The sequence below is a fragment of the Ctenocephalides felis genome, unplaced genomic scaffold (assembly GCF_003426905.1).
Source record: "Ctenocephalides felis isolate EL2017-DRISC unplaced genomic scaffold, ASM342690v1 CF-g0.4_SCAFFOLD_00845, whole genome shotgun sequence".
NCBI classification, from domain to species: Eukaryota; Metazoa; Arthropoda; class Insecta; order Siphonaptera; family Pulicidae; genus Ctenocephalides; species Ctenocephalides felis.
In genome coordinates, this window is record NW_020536999.1 from 31143390 (window position 1) to 31162106 (window position 18717).

Consider the following 18717-nt stretch of genomic DNA (forward strand, 5'->3'; position numbering starts at 1 on the left):
TTGTTATACAGGAATTGTTAACAATTATTAAATTAGGATCGTCATGCTATTATGCTGACAAAATGTATTAGTTTGTATTCAGATAAAATAATATTTACGGTTATACATATAAAAATGTGTACTTGAAGCAAAAGCTGATGTATTATGACATACGAGTATTTTAAATGAAATATGCAGATGATCGATGACATCGAGAGAAAATGATATATAGACAAACAATGATTGGTAATCGATTGCTTAGAAAAGCTTCTCATAAATACTCAGAGTTTGAATAAAAAAGCATGAACATTTTAATAATGGTATCATATTGAAAACAGTACTGAATTTATTCATCAGAATTTATAGAATAATAATTATATAATAAAATGTGAGTCAGCATTATAAATTCTTGAGTCTTTCTTCCGTCAATTTTTCTCTAACGAATAATTTAAATTAATATATAAATTACCTCAGCATGCGTTAATAACTTTATAAATTATTTTAAAATGAATAGCTTCCACTTAAAATTGAGAACATAACCGAGAACTGATTTGCATATAATAACGATTAATTACGGAACGCCATTCTCTTTACGTTTTCCAGAAAGATTCGGCCATTGTTAGACTATTTCCACTAAGCATCCTCTTCTAATTAATTATATTTTTCTTTGTTGGTTTATTCACGGGCACTGACGTAAAGAAAAGTCTTCTGAAATCATAATCTCGTAGCAATTGAAATTAATTGGGTATTTTCATTTCGTTTTAAACGGAAAATAAAAACGAACCATTGAAATGGATCCTTGAGAGGATAAAAAATTTTGCAAAAAATAATTGAATAAAATTACACAAACATCTGAAATTTAAGTCCATAAAAATAAGTTATTTAAAAGTCAATAGAAAACAACACATTGCTGATAGAATTCTGGACGATAGTTATTTATCTTATAAAATTTTAATATTGATTTTGGTGTGTTAGAGAAATTTACTACCCTCATCATCACTTAATTTTGAATGAATGTAATATTATTCCAAGATGCCCCTTTCATCTATATCTATCTAGCATGACAAGAATAATTGGGAATGAAATATAATTCTTCATTCTACAATGCAGCTTGCGAGTGGCTTTGTTACAAGAGAAAATGCGTAAAATAGTTTTATGAAAAGCGCAGAAAATTTACGTAATTTTCGATCGTAAATAGTTTGTATAAAATGCAGGTAATATCGTGGATGAAGTATCATTTTAGAGATGCTTTTATACTCAATATTGTTTCAATAGTTATTTTTCATTGTTAGAGCAATTTGTTCTATATTACGAAATTCTAGAAGGGAATTAAATAACTATTGTGAAAATAGCTATTAATTAAATTTAATCCAATTTAACTTCATTTAATTTAGAGCTATAATTTGCACTATATGAATATAAATGAACAGTAAAATAATATTAAATATCGCATTTAAAGACTAAGGAGTCGATTCTGCCGTAATATAGACCAATGTTATATAAATTAATTTTCATATAAAGTGGCACGAAAAAACTGTTAAATTCCATGTGGTTGCTGTGCAGTTTGGGGATTTAGATAGAAATCCTAACCTAAAAAAGCACAAATGTCCAAATAACGATATTATTATAATTGGATCTTTGAGATATAGATTGATAACATATGAGTGAACTTGCATTTTATATATAAAACGTCTGATCGCACAGCAAATACATGGTATTTTGATAGCATTTAGTAGCATTTTGTATGAAAACTAGAATCTAACATAGCCTTGCCATAATATTGGCCTATTTTTCGCCAGAATTGACCCATAAATATATATATATATATATAATATATATATTAACTTAAATTGATAATACGTGTTTGGCTTAAAATAAAAGAACACTTTAACGAATCTCAGTCGTTAAAATATTTACCTCCACTCATTCCTGCTGGATCCAATCTGTCAAAAAGTCGAAATCTCAAAGATGCTGACCTGGTCTCATGTGGCACGTGAAATCGTAACTTTTGTTTCTCACCGGGGACGGAGGCCAGATCGTACACAATGTCCTGCACCAGGCTCGGGGAAGCTTCGTCCAGCAGCGCGTGCAGGGCGGACTGCATATAAGTTTCGCAACGGGGCCCCAGGCCTGAGGAAATAATAATTAAATTTTAATATAATTTGAAGAAGAAATCGTTGTATATATAAATATATATTATATATGTATATGTTCTAGCGGCAATGGGAATGATAAACCGAGAAGGCAGACTACTAGTCATGATTCATTATTATATATATATATATATATATATAATGTATATATACATGTAAACATATTAGAAATATATGTAATTGTAATTAAGATGGTAATTAATTTCTTTGTTTGTTTACTGAATTACTTTGATACATTATAATAATAGTAATTAGATGACTAAATATCTATATTCAATCGCATGCGTGTTTCAATTTATTTTTACTATATATTTTTCAATATTTTACTATTGATATTATGATAATAATATGGGAATATTAAAAACATATTCCAAAAATAATCTTCAATTAAAAACTACCGTGATGAATATTTATAAAGATAAATATAAAATTATTTCAATTTACTCACGTTACAAATGATTCTGATAAGAGAAGTTAAAAAAATGACTTATTTAACTTATTTTTAGTTAAAAAATTAACATTAGACATTAGATATTATACAGAGTTTTTATTAATAAATGTACAGATTTTTTTCACATTTTGTTGTTCACGTTTTTATGAGTTTCGTACCAATATTTATACAGTTTAACAATTAGAAGCTAAATTATATCCCCTATCTAAAACCTAAAGGCTCATATAGAAAAATATTTAAAAGTGCGTAATTTAACATGTCAGAAATAAAAATAATAAATAATCGATGAAAATGGATCATTGATTGATAACAGTTATTTCAAATAAATTTTCAAAATAAATAAATCTGCCTTAAGACATAATGCCATGCAAAACTAGCTTATTTTTCAAATTAGTAATGATTAAAAATAGTCAAACCTCAAAGAGTCTGAGAAAGGCTAAACGTGTTGTATAAAGAAATTAGAAAATGAAAATAGTTAGCAACCAATTTATATAAAAATGACAAAAACGCTTAACTATTTTTAAAAATTTCACGTGAACGAAGTGCACATGCAGCTAGTTATTATTAATTACATGATATTTACATGTTTATTTAAGGGGGTATTCTACTGTAGAATTTTGAAAAAATCGAAATTTTTTTTTCATATTTTCAAAGTTTAGTTATTCAAAAATATGTCATTAAAAGGATTTTTCAAATTTACTATTATTTCCTGAGTTATAGCCGTTTTAGCGACGTGGCCTCGGTTCGGACCCGACCGCTTCTCAAAACTTTGAACGCGTTTTTCTCGGAACTACTTTTTTCGAGCTGGCGGTAAGGATATCTCGAGTTACTTCAAACCGATTTACTTGAAATTTGGAGAGGATCTTCTCTATACATCGCTTTATCGCGTGGACCTTGCCCAAAACTATAACTTTTCATTTAGTATTTTTTAAAAATTCGGAATTGTTAAAAAAAACATGAAAAAAAATTTTTTTTTCAAACTGCCGCCATCCAAACAAAAACATTTTTTTAACTTATCCAAGGGTCATACGATAGCGGCATCTATAATAATTAAGAATCCATCTATTTTTGTTTGTTTCAAATCACCAGGAGGGTTGGAATCATGCACGCCAGGACACCCTCTTTTTTTTGAGCCCCCACTTTGACTGCTCATAACTTTGTGAATTTTAATTTTTTTTAAAATAATTTTTTTATGTAATAATAAAATATCAATAAACAAATGATAAAAAAAATCGATAGTAAAAATATTATTTGTTTCCTTTATACAGCGCTTCAAAAACTGGGCAGAATTCCAAAGAGGATACAAAAAATAATTATATATATGCATTAAAATCAAATATACCAAAAAAGGCAATTGTATCGATTATATCAATATTTTGATACAACTTCAAATGGTTTGTTTACCAACCATTTGAAGTTCATATCTATACAATAAAGAATTGTTGTTTTATGTTTGTTGATGTTAAAGCAATGGTCGAAGTAAATCTTTCATATAGTTCCTGCGTTTGGTAGGGACCAGAACAAAGGCGTGTGACCGGGGACGCCGAATGCACCCCGGTCGTCTTCGTCGCATTTTCGGGGTCTCGAAGAAACCAGGACAGTTTTTATTATAATATTATCTTCAACTGACAATCTAAATAGATTACAGTGAGATATGTTTATGTGCGGTTTTAGATTTATTTACGTAAACAGGTGTATTGCAATATTGGAGTGATGTCGTATGCTTATTTGTCAGTCTATGCCGATAATTGATAGTCAAGAGTTCAGTGTGTGTCAAATTTACCAGGTGCAGATTTAGTGAAGTTTGGCCGCCACTACACAGGTTAGTTTAAATTTTATTCTTTAAAAATACATCATAAATTCTCTGGTTATATAATATTTATTAATTTGAAGAACATTGACAATTAATACTCCAATATATGCTGTACAGAGACTGTCACTTTTGATATATTCTGCATATTTTTTTTCCAACATATAACATAACATAATAGATAATTTTACATTTACTTGATGTTTCTAATCATTCGGAATTGACGCCAGAATTGAACACAGTATGTTCGAAATTTAGCATTTTTTTGGCATTTTATCGTTGATCGGCAGAACCGTTTCTTTGGGATTATTGTTGATTAATTTCTTATTTATGAAACTTTGCAGAAAATTGACGGTGTAAAATAAATATTTATAACCTTGATCTGATATTAAGTTATTTTGCCTTTGGGGAATCTATTCGCTTATTAACAAGGATTAACTATAGAATTTTCATACCAAATTTTTATTTTATTCCACGTACATTTAATATGAATTAATATAGAAGCATTACTCCCGATGCAATAACATTTGATGGTAATAAAGGTAATTTGACTTCCCTCAATTTGAATATGTCATTCGAAATGGATTCGCGTCGCTATTGGAGTTGATATAACTAGTAATGCGCGCAGCAATATCACATTGAGCATCGCATAATGTCAATTTCAGATTATAATTAAGTACGTGCTGGTAATATTAATTATGGGAATGAAATTCGCAATGGTTCGTATATATAGAATAGCAAATATTAGTGAAATATGCTGTGGTATACTGGATCATTTCAATGCGTTCCATGCGTACTTTCCAAGGAAATAATGCTATAAATGCAGAAGCCCAAATCTTTGTGTGAAATATATGAATAGTTGTATTACTGTCGAATAGTATTTATTAACACTTGCGGGACGGCACCCAGTTCAAAACAATCTACTGTACCGGCTGCAAACTTGATTTGATTGTGTATGTTAAGCAATTTGTTTGATAAACATTTTTGGTCATTGAAGGACATACATTTATAATATTAATTTATTTTTGATCATTTTATAAAGAATGGTGACGTTCAAAACAATTTCCAAAATGCATAGCTGGTTGATTTTGACATGTTTTACAATAAAATGTTGTTTGCCGCTTTCCTCCTGGTGCCCTTTCTGTCAGAACAGACAATAAAATCCCTTCTTCTTTATTTTTTTTTCTATTATATTGTCTAATAAATCATTTGTAAAATATAAAGTAAAATAATTTATTGGTTTCTTATATTGCTTGGTATTTGTAGTCGGGGTGTTGATGTATGTCAAACTCGGTTATTGAAGGACAATCGGCACATTCGCTAGTGTCTTTCCGCTCTTCATTTAATTTGTCGAACAAGAGGAACTTTTTGTTGGTTGGATAATATCATCATCACATTCATCACTATCTTCGGTGCGAATAGTAATTTCGTAAAATTTGTCTGTATAAATGTCTATTTGAAACTCATCTTTACTACTGCTTAATTCACAAAATTTACCAGTCGTGCCATATTTAAAAGCGCTCGGTCGTTTTAAATATTAAAAAAAGCTATATAGCAAAAAAAAAGGCTAAAAATACTACTGAAATAACTTAAAATTATCTTCAAAATACAACACTGTTTATCACTGCTATATATAATTTATTCAACTTTTTTATGCAAACTGAGTCATTGTTTATAAAATAGTCTGTGCCTCACAGAGTATGTTTGTCCACTCAGATGGGCAGCCGTCCCCAAAGAGTTAAATCATTTTTAAACGGATTTGCAAATTCGATATTGTTTCAAGAAGTTTCAGAAGATCAATAATAATTTTGGATTGATTTTGAGATTACTGAAAAAATATTTTTTTAAAAAAATCTAAAGTGCCCTAGAAGTAATTTATTATTACGGTTTTATTCTCAATTCTTTTTCAAGAATGTATAAAATATTTCTGCACATATATATACCTTGCTGTTCTATTTTGTCGAGTTTCGGATCAGTCCAGCTGAGAAAAGCGACACCGAACCAATCTCTCGTGACGGGCGTAGACAGATTCAACCAGTGAGTCGTTCCGTCGGATGGAAAAGTTAAATTATGCGCTTGCAGTCTGGAATAAAAATATTACAAATGTGTAAAAATTGTCTTGATATAAAAAATAATACTTAACATTATAAATAAGAATGCAAAAAATCTATTTTTATTTAGCACTTCTAGCAATTGGTTAAAACCTGCTTGATTAGTTCATAATAGAAACTAGTTATTGCTGGCTATTGTTACATTCGATTTAGTGCAAAACTGTTGTGTACCTACTGCATATAGTGTGCAAGTATGTTTTTAATATGCAGGTTTAAATGCAAAGTCATATATTTTGATTATTTAAGTCTTAAGCGATATGAAACAGGATTCTATGCAATGGTAGTTTGATATAAACTAACATTATACCAACTAAATTAAAAATTATTTTATATTTTGATTATTATAATACAATTGCCAAAATGTTGTAATAATTTTGAGGTATTTTTGTCCAAAAAATCGAAATTGAAAGCAACTATTTGTAATAACAATAAATAAATAACAAATTCAAACCAAGAAAAATGCAACACACGATTCAAGGAAATTGTTGTAGACAATTTGTTCATCACGTGTCTAACTACACCATTTTATTACTTGATCCTCAGTTTCTAACTTTATTGGTTGTTTTTTTTTATAAAACAATTACCAACAATGATTGTTCAGTTCTGAATTCGTTATGTGCTGAATAATTACATTGTTGAAACATACATAATAAATAGTTTATTTATTTATTGTTTTCCATTTCAAGTATTTGGCTACAAATAAACATTTTATGTCTAACAAAAAATGTAGATTATTTATGCAATATCAATATGCTTTTAATTTTTCAATCAATTAGGAATGATAATGATAACTTTTATTATATAAATTTAGCGAACTCGAGTTTCATTAAAGTTTCGTAATAAAATTCAAATAATTAAAAATTGCAGAACTATTTTTACGGTAGCAATTTCATGCATATTGCCCCAACAATGAAAAATAACTATTGAAACAATATTCCGTATAAAAGTATCTCGAACATGATACTATCCACGTTATTACCTGCATTTTATGCAAACTATTTACGTTAGAAAATTACGTGAAATTTCACAGCTTTTCATAAAACTATTTTACGCGTTTTCTCTGGTAACAAGCTACTCAAATTGCATAGTTGTAGGATGGGGAAATTACATAATAGTTGCACTTGTTCTAGCCAAGATCTGATAGATAAAAGAAGCTACAAAAATTATTTATGTTTCAGAGAACTTTTTACAATTTTTGATAATAAACTGCGTTTGTGAATGCATATATATATATACAATTTTAATATGTGTGTCTGTTTGTTTTTGTACTACACTTGGGGTTGCGGGCTCGCTAAAGTAAATACTCCTAAACACTTTTAACTTATTCAGGACCGCATGGTGAATAATGTAATATAAACAAGGAATACAATTATCATAAGTTATGTTTGCTCGTTGTTATCATGCTTGGATTCGGTCGACAGCAAAAAATATTGGCATAAGAAATTTTGAAAGGACAAATGTGAATACGTTAAATGTTCCAAATAATTTAGTTCGATTATTTTATTGTTCATGCTTACAATATTTTTTGTTTGAAGGTTTTTTTTTATTTCTTCATTTTAATAACAATCACAACATTAGTTAAATTCTATGAGTTATTTTGATTGACATTAATGAAAAATATTAGATAATATAGACAACAGTTATCCTAGTGGGCATGTACTATTAGATGCAATGCTGCCATAATTGTTCTGTCTTCTCGATTCTGGTGTATGGAATAACGGAGCAACAAGTACATTGGGATGATTTTTTAATTTTTGATGTAATTAGTCGATATGTTTTTATGAAGCCCTTGATATATTGCACCCTCAGATCATCATGAAAAGCTCACAAACCAAGGTGAATCTATCATCATTCTAAGTAGTTTTGATTGGATCCGCTGTACGAATGCCACATTAGATTTGCTAGAGCAGATAGGAACTATTATTGTTTTATAAAATAAAATTTTTATTCTCGATAGTGCTAGTTTTGAATTATATCCAGCCAATAAAGTTTTCTCACTCTGGATTTGATAGTTTTGATTTTTGTTCGATGATGATGATGAATTCAGAAATGTTGTTGAACATTTTCGTCCTAATGTTGCTACGTTACCACGTTACGTTAATCACGTTACTTATAATTTATATTGAGCAACTTTTCAGGTAATTGAGTTATTTTTAAGTTCGATATTTTATAATTCTGTATGCGGTAAGAAAATCATTTCGTGATTAGATTTTATAAAAGATAAATTTACACATTAATATTCCAGTATAATGCTCATTGTCTTAGCTTTACATTATACTTTAGCATTGTCATATCACTGCGAAGCATTCGCTCCTCATGTCATGTTTTAATTAAAGTGAGGAAGTTCTCTCATGTTGAAATTTGCCTTGACTTCTAAGACATTCAGTAAATATTTTACGTGTTTCACGAAATGTATTTAGAACATTTAAGAACTCGGAGAAACGTAAATGTTTTTACATTCCAAGAAATGCAAGCATAAATTCTTATTATTATTAATCTAAAATATTATAAAAATCATGCTGGTAGTAAAAATATAATATTTTTATGTCTTTAAATTATTGGTAAATTTATTAAAAAATTGTTTTCTTATATTTATATATAATCACAACTCGTAAAATTATTATTAATTTAGGAATCTTAAGGGGTAGTACTGGTCTAGACGCATCAATTTATTTTTGAAAGGTCCTAAAAAAGGCAAACAATATTTTCATTATTATTATCACTTATTAATATAATATTATGTTGCATTATATCGTATGAACTACCAACTAAACAAAAAAAAAATATAAAATAATAGCGATAGCGACTACCTGAAACAATTTTTTTTTTTATTATTCTACATTTTTTTAAAAAATGTAAAAATTGGAATTTGGGTATGAACATAATTCATACTGGAAGGAAGTCCATAGAGAAGATTCTGTAATAATTTGGAGTAAAGTGGAACGGTCGTAGAAGTTAAGAAATCGTGAGTATCGAAAAGGGCAAAGGAGGATTATCGTGGCACAAACAGCTACATCTCCAAAAATAATATAAATTTTTGGAAATCATCTTGCACACATATTCTTGAATAGTTAAACTTCTAAACTACGCAACAAAACATCGATTTTTTTAAATTCTACATCGGAATACCCACCTAATTTTTAGTTTACGAGTATGAATTCTTACAAAATATTTTTGTTCCATTTTTGAATAATGATTTTTAATCTAATAATGTTTATTATAGGTATATTTGAATTTATTTTTATAAAACAAATAAACTTTCAGGCGTTACACGTTGGAAAAAGATTTTTAAAATATCAAATCAAGTTTGTGTTTATATATCACAAAAATTTTGGCCATATTTTTCCACTGTTTAATTCAAAGTATCTCAGATTATAATTAGAATAAAATTTCCTGTTGCCAAAATTAATTTCGGGAAAGTATAATAATTGCTGGCTCTTGTGTACACGGGGGCCAAGGCCTTTACGTAGCGAACAAATGCAGTCGAGAGGTGAAATTATTATGAGAATGTCAACGTAGAAAGCAATTATGATCGAGGGCATAATTGTTGATGTAAGCGGAAGGAAAATGAGGGCCGGAAACATAATAAAATTTCGTAATTGAAATCATTTGAGATAATATTATGAGTGCTTAAGTTAAACATTAATTTAATTTGACTCGAAATGAAAATAATCTAGTGCATATTTTCAGAAGTGAAAACGTTATGGCGTTTTATAAAAGTTTTTATAAATGATATAAGAAGATAAATTGAAAGTCTGAAATGTAAATAAAACATATTGTTGTTGAATAACTAGTTTTTGAAAAATTTTAGCTATGAATGATGTAAGAGTTAATGAAGGAGCGTATGAGAACAATGTACTTATAATTCAACTGATGAATGCCACCCATAAACCTTATATTATGTAATATAAGGTCTATCCACCTAATTTCTAGAAAGATTGGTTTTAATTTAGAGATTGTCAATTTTTATAGATATTTATATGTCAAAATAATTATTTTTTTAAAACATTGACGTATGTTTTTCTTAAATATATTTTTGTGAATTCTTCAATTCAATTATCTGAAATATTAGTTCAGCATAAAAATTGAAAATGTCCGAAAATAAGGCGAGTCGCCCATCTGATTTTAACACTAAACCTCATAAAAAATCGTATATAACTTTTCCTAGTATCATTAGAAAACGCCAATATAATGCGGCTATAGGTAGTAATCAACGATGGGCCATTAACGACGGGTTTTTGCCAAATCATGTAAACGTAGTAGATAGAGGTGAAAAGATATTTTCCTGTGGCTTGTACTCAGAAGATGGTACTAAGTTCATGTCTTTACAACAGGAAAATGTTATAAAAATTTACGATGCCACAACTCCAGCATTAAAATGCACCCATGAATTCAAATGCAAAAATGATGGCTGGATACTAGATGCCGTGTTTAGTCCCTGTGGTAATTACGTGCTTTACTGCAAATGTCCAGGAAAAAGAGTATATTTGTACAATATTGAAGATCAAGTTCATAAACATGTATCAAGTGCTTTATATACAAAAGACGATTTGTACTGCGGAATATTTCCTATCAAATTTAGTGGGGATTGTAAAATGTATTTATCCGCCATTACCGATTGTTACATCTGTATACATGATTTGGAAATCGATAAACCACTACTTTTTAAGGAACATACTGGAACTGTCTACTCAATGGCATTTCTTGAAAAGTCTTCTAAAATTTTCGTAAGCGGTGGTGCTGACACAATTTGCAGAATTTGGGATATAAGATGTTTAAATGAGAATCGAGCATCGCCGGTTGGTTTTTTATACGGCCATAGATATGATATTCTGCACATTGATTCAAAAAACGATGGAAAACATTTTTTGACGAATTCTCATGACCAATGTGCCAAATTGTGGGACATCCGAATGTGTCGAGAAAAAAAAATTGTCGACTATTTTCCAAGGCGCTACAATGCAGATGCTTATGATGACCCTATTATACCAGAGGATAGATCTGTTATGACATATGTAGGTCACATACTACAACGGACTCTTATGCGGTGTCGATTTTCGCCACAATTCAATACTGGCCAAAGATATACTTATGCTGGTAGCGCTGATGGTAAGGTGATAATATATAACACTAATTCTGGAAAAATCGTTAAAGAACTCGATCATAAAAATATGGATTGTATAAGAGACGTACATTGGCACCCGCATCGAATAGAAATTGCAAGTTCTTCTAGGGATGGTCAATTGGGAATTTGGACATACGAATCAAAGGGCGAAGGAGGACCAAGAGCAAAGAAAATGCGATTAGAAACCGATTGTAGCAATTAATAAATTTTAAATAAGAAATTGTTTTTTGTACATTTATTATAAATTTATATCAGAGTAAGGTTTTAAGTTTTGGTTATTAACCTTACAAAAATTCTCTATGATAACAATGTAGTAAACATTTTCACTATTAATTTTATATTAACTATGTATAAGAAATATAATACAAATACTGTGTACAATAACAATTAGAACTTTCAACAATAATGACAAATAAAATTGCATAATTATTTTCTAAAAAAGCATTTTGCAGCATTTTTTTAAATTATGTTTTGTGTTAAAATGACTATAAATTGAAATAATTTTTTTCATAAATCATAAATATGTGAAAATTTAATTTGCTTTAAGATTGCATATGGAATACGGTATTTCCCGGCCATATATAAAATCTGGCAATCATATTATTATGAATTCTGGAGGGCATATATAAACTCTGGCGGTCATTTCATATATAGTCTGGGTGTATAAAATATGGCGGTTATATATAAAGTCTGGTGGTTTTATATAAATCTAGTAGTCATATATGATAATACAATCTGGCAAATTTCCAAATTTTCGGCAAAATTTTTCTTTATTTCGGTACAAAATTCCTACAAAAGCAAAGATCAGTTATTCGTGGAGAACGTGCTGAAAATTTTCGCAAAAACAATGAATTTTAATTAAATGAAATCTCTTCCATTAACGCATTTGATACTGAGGCTTTTAGTCGTCCAACCCATTCAGTTATTGCGATGACATCTCCATTAATGGCTTCGAATGTTTGGTGTAGGTACATCCCGTCTCTGTACTATCCGTTAAACCAATAACGCAAGCTTGTTGCTATGCTAATGCTCTGAACAAGCTCATTTGCATGGAACTGTTGTGTTTCTGAGTGGTTGTACACACGGAAGGGATGTCACATTCATTAGATTTTCAGACAGGCTCCTCGAGCACAAAGGAAAGCGCAAGCAAGCATCACTATCGGCAGAGAGACGCAGTATAGACGACGACACGGAGACGAGATAATGCCAGTTATCTGGGATTAAAGAATATAGCCTCTGGTTGGATATCTCACTGACAGATTGTTATGCAATTACTATTCGTATAAGATGTTCATTAAAACATTTTTTTATCTCATATCTTTACAGCAATCAGAAACTTACGTTCTATAAGCTGTTGGTCTGAAACTTCTCCACACTTCGTATTTTTAGATGGTAAACTAATGGTTAATCCATACATAATCGATGATTTTATTATTAGCATTAATCTAATAGGGCTGACTTTTTATTGGTGCTGCAATGCCGGGTACGGGTTATTCACTTGAAAACATATTGCTATCTATATTTCCAAATCAAAACCGTTGTCACAAATGCGTAACAACAGACAGCTCAAAGCGGGTCTCGAACCCGGGATCTCTGAATCAAGTCCCGTCGCTCTTAACGTCTTACCACCCTCAAGCCCTAAACCAAAATTATTGCCAATTTCAGCTGTTACTATTTCTGGCTCAAGGGCCTATTGTGGTCAAAAGGCATGAATTTCATGCAATTTTTGAAAGGGCGTAAAAAGGCAAACAATATTTCTAGTAAATAATTATTTTTTACTCTGTTGAAGTTGAGAAATCGTGGGTAAAAAAAACAGTTTGGACAAAAGCATTTAAAGTTTCGTAAAACAAAACAGACAAGGATTATCGTAGTCAAACAGTTTCGAAAATAATGTAAATTTTGGATGATGTTAATCTTTGGAAATTAAGAAAAAAAAGTTCACTAGATTTTTTATCTAGACTAAAATACCCTTTAAAAAGTATGATTTTAACTTATAATTTATTTTATTCCCATATATATTTATAACTGTCTAGTTAAGGAAATTTAGCATATTTAAATAATTTACAACTGCCAGTTTCATAAAAAGACATTGTATAAAATAACGAGACGTTGGAAAGAAATTCTCAGTAAATGAATTTCCATTCGATAACTTATACACACACACACATATACATATATATATATATATATATATTGAAATGAATAAAACAGCCAATGCGTCGAATGTAAACAATTTAATTTATTTTTTATACGTTTCGAGACTAGATGTGTCTCATCATTCAGCAGATCAGGAAAAACCCACTTTACTAAAACATTTTACAACACCACAATCACATGACACTACTGTAGGAAAACAAAAATAATTTACGAAAAGACCGAAAAAGGTAGATGTAAAAATGTATAAAATACATAATTATTTGTTTTCAAAGCATAGCAACACGAATGGACTAAGCCTAGTCCTAGGACTAGCTTAGTCCATTCGTGTTGCTATGCTTTGAAAACAAATAATTATGTATTTTATACATTTTTACATCTACCTTTTTCGGTCTTTTCGTAAATTATTTTTGTTTTCCTACAGTAGTGTCATGTGATTGTGGTGTTGTAAAATGTTTTAGTAAAGTGGGTTTTTCCTGATCTGCTGAATGATGAGACACATCTAGTCTCGAAACGTATAAAAAATAAATTAAATTGTTTACATTCGACGCATTGGCTGTTTTATTCATTTCAATATGTTTCAACGTCGAACAAAAAATCATCAATATATATATATATAAATATATCTATTATAGATCTTAAATATGTTTTCAAGTAAAAATAGCCCTTGCCGGGCATTACTTCATCAAATTTAAATAATAAGTCAGCCCTATTAGATAGATTCTAATAATAAAAAAATCTAATCTGCTGGGGTACCATCTAAAAATACGTCGTAAGAAGTTTCAACCCACCAGATTGTAGAACGTAAGGTTTTGGCTAATAAATGAGGAAAAATCTTATATATAACGTTGAACTAAATTAGGATAACTTGATTTAAACCAGTTAAGAATAAGTATTGGTATTCTCAATAAATATTGTAACAAAAGCTATTTTCCATAAATATAGGAACCTGAAATAGAAAATATATTAATGGACCGAAGCAAAAGCCCTTTTCTTATACGTAAATTGAATTTTGAACGATACCAATTATTTACGTTCCGCAGTTTTCCGCCAACGCAAAGCAAAGAAAAAATATACACGTTGCGGCGAATAACTTTCAAATGCAGAATTTCAATATGTTCTGTTTGTTTATACATTCTGTTTCCCAACATATACACGTGTAGCACAACCATAATTTAAATATATCAATATTTAGATTCCTACACCGGAATGGACCAGAAAACATTTTGTTCGGATGAGACTTTCGTATAGGTTCGTAGATTTAATTTCAGATAAGAATTCTCTTCTGCTATCCAAATGGGGCAGGAGGAGGAAGTTTGATATTCTATGCATAATACGAATTCATAATCCCATGTTTGGATGTACTCGCGACCGTTTTCATCGCTTTTGAAACGATCGGTTCTCGTCTGACTGATATTTGTGAAAGGCACATTTTTCAACTACTTAGGTATATTTTCATGAATGTGCTCAAAAGCTCTTCTGAAGTAGTCATGGAAGTTTTTCTTTGATGTTCGAGGTCGGGTTTATTGAATTCTATCATTAATATGCAGAATGTAGCATAAGCAAAATAAAAATGATTATAAATTGACCGATTGTTATAATTGGAGTATCACAAGAGGCGATAAAATTCTACCTTTTTCATACTTCAAATAATTTATATGATATAGACTTACGTTGGTTTAAAAATATACATTTATATATATAAAAAACATTTATATTCATGTCTAGTTTGAGGCATTGTCAGCGAGACACGTTTAAATCAAACTCTGATTATAAGTTTTGCGGGATGTAAAAAAACTGTATAAAATATATATATATATATATATATATATATATATTTACTGTATAAAATATATATATATATATTTGGTAAGCAGTGGTCCACATGTAATATCAAAATTGTAGAGACAATAGTCCAAATTGTAGACATAATAAATTCCACGATATATTATGTTTTATATTTGGTTTATTTTAAGTATGATTAGTATTGACAACACTATGTGTAATCATATTGATCATTTATAAAATGTAGTTAGTATTTGCGTATTTACAATTCAAAAGAAAAGGTTTCAAGAATTATAATTTTGGCAATTAGGCTCGGGAGAAACAATAGAGAGATCCGAACTGACGTTTTAAACATTTTGTTTTTGCGCTGACACTATGATGAGCCCAAAATAATGTACATCTGTCAAGTTGAGATGCGACGTGTGTTGACAGGTCGCTACATATATATTTATATATAAACAGTTTAAAATAAATTGCAAAAATTGACATATATTACTACTATTAGAATTATTTACAACTCTTTGAATGCGTATGAAAATTAAGATATCAGCCCCAGTATCTGCACATTATTATTGAAAAGCAATATGTAAGACACCGTCTTTGGCTTCAACAATGCAAATGTACAGTTCTGTACACTACCTTCATCTTCATCGGACCTCAAATTCTAATCTCGACTCAAGTGATCATTACCTGAACAAGCCTTGCGGACATCTATGAATATTATCAAAAGCCCGCTCGCTTCTTCTTCATGGCTCGGATACACATCAAGCAGTTACGAAAGGTCGTACAAAGGTCGACAGGAATTCCTATCGAAGACGTTTGTCGATTTTACATAATGCCCCTTTAAGTCTGTAAGTTAGGTTTACCCCAAAGGTAGTACACCTCATTGTTATCATAATACCTAATCATGGGTTCTCCTTGCCCTACTTAACCCTCATCTTGAGGTAAAACAGAATTGATTCGGATGATTTGGAATGGAAATACAAGATTCAAGATCGTGTTACATTAATGAAATTAGATTTATCAAATACGAAGCGTTATTATGGAATCAGTAAACGAAGATCCGATAATTTAATATTTTTTTTGTAAAAACAATTAATTAATTATATATTTCCTGCTTTTTTGTTGGAGTCTGTATTATTTTTCAGTGTATATATTTTTTTAGATTATAAAACTATGGATTTTTGGTTAAATAGAATTTATCGTTGATGTAATGAACTTATCGTTTTCAATTTAATTTTGTTTTATTTATAGTTTTACTAATTTTTAAGGGTAAGTTTACAAAAATCTAGTTGGCAGAACGAAGAATGGGATTACAAATTCAAAATTCTAATTAAAGTCATCTCTAACGTGGAATAAAGCGCTTACCAATAGTCTGATTTATTTATTTATTTATTGCTCTTTTTTATTTCAAGTATTAAGCGAAAAATAATGATTGAAGCAATATCTTATTAAAAATTATGCAATTCAAGTATGATTAAAAATTATTTTTTAAGATAATAACTGTTCTGATTCGGTTAGTTCATAACGTGAATTTTAGAAAGAGTTCGTGTCCCAAACCGTGGAGTCTAAATCTGTTAGAATAGGACACTTTTCGCGGATAATGTCGTAGAACCAGATATAATTAGGTAGTGACTATATCAGACAATTAAAAGATGATAAACTAGCTGTAAGTGGAATTCTGTCTTAAGGCAATTAGGGCATCGTGCCTTAAGGCAAATTGCTGGAACTTCCCGTACCAAAAATTATTATTATTTTTTAAAACGATTAACATTTTTAAAAAAAATTACTTTTAAAAAATAAGATTTTTGAGAAACTATAAATTGGACAAAAAATTAGTTTTTTTTGAAAAAAAAATTTTTTTTAATTTTTTTTTTTTTTTTAAATTTTTTTTTTTTTGAAAAAAAAATTTTTTTCTTTATTTTGACATATTGTGGAAGATCTGAACTTTTTTTTCAAAGCAATCGTACTGCTTTAACTACATAGGGACAAAATATAAAGCGCGTAAGCGCCGCGTCGCTGTCTAACGCATAAGCATTGGTACGGAACCGATAGGAATGTTAACAAAATATATACTTATTGTTAAAATCTCTATAAAATATCTGATAATTTGATGTGCATATGTCTAATGATCATTTTTGACCGCCAAATGGCTCATTTTTTTACTTTTTCCTCTATATCTCCGAAACCGCTGGACCTACCTTCATCAAAGTTGTATCGATTCTTCATCTTGTCAATACAAATAAAATGTTTTTTGAATTATTAAAATCGGACGCTCCGTTCTCTTAAAAACTGAGTTACCGTTTTCGGAACTTTTTGCCCCGTATCTTCGGAACGGCTTGACCTGCCTTTGCCAAAAACTAATCAGCATGTCTCCTTATCAATACGGATCGAATGTTTTTTGAATTATTCAAATCGGTTGATCCGTGTTCCTGAAATCGTCGACGAAAATTTGTATCCGCACATACATACACACACATACATACATACACACACACACACACACATACATCCATTTTTTCTAAGGTATGCCAAAATGTTCAGAAACCTCTGAAACGTAAAGATATATAAAAATTTTCATTTTCGATTTTTTTGCGATTACTATAACTTGCCCTACGGGAAGTTAATAGTTTCAATTGTTGTATATATGGATAAAATAATTTATTATTAGAGATTGATAGGTGATGTTATATGTTTAAATTTTTTTTTTTTTTTTTTTGTTACAATTTATTTTTGTTAATCAAGACTTTAATGTATATGTTTAAATGTTGAGTTAATACTTAAAGTTGACGTTTTAGTATTGATTAGATTTTTCTAATTGGTTCATTTTTGGGTTCAAGTGACTGCCCATCACATTCTTTTTCAATCAGATATTGACCTGTGATTTGGTTGAATCGAGTTCAAAGAGATATAATACCTTAGAAGGACGGATTAATGATTGAGGGTCTGCTTAAGGTCACAACGAAGCATTACAATGTAAGAAACTCTTTGATACTACGAAATACTGCGATAAAAAGTATTAGGTTAGAAGAGTACTAAAATATCATACGGCATCCAATTCTGGGGTTTTTCATCCGAACTAATTAAAATATTTAAGCTTCAGAAAAGAGCTATTCGAATAATTTTTTCCTTGCCTAGTAAAACCTCCT

The 18717-nt window shown here is 29.7% G+C and overlaps 1 protein-coding gene across 1 annotated transcript; it reads left to right on the top strand.

The window, feature by feature from the left end:
* The first annotated feature begins 10595 nt into the window (after positions 1 to 10595).
* Positions 10596 to 11831, top strand: LOC113382123 (DDB1- and CUL4-associated factor 11-like). Its single transcript, XM_026620678.1, has one exon. It carries the CDS (start codon positions 10596 to 10598, stop codon positions 11829 to 11831), a length of 1236 nt encoding a protein of 411 aa, XP_026476463.1.
* Positions 11832 to 18717: the final 6886 nt, after the last annotated feature.

Excerpts from the sequence above, each read along its gene's own strand:
- LOC113382123 (XM_026620678.1), top strand. The coding sequence starts at position 10,596 with ATGTCCGAAAATAAGGCGAGTCGCCCATCTGATTTTAACACTAAACCT.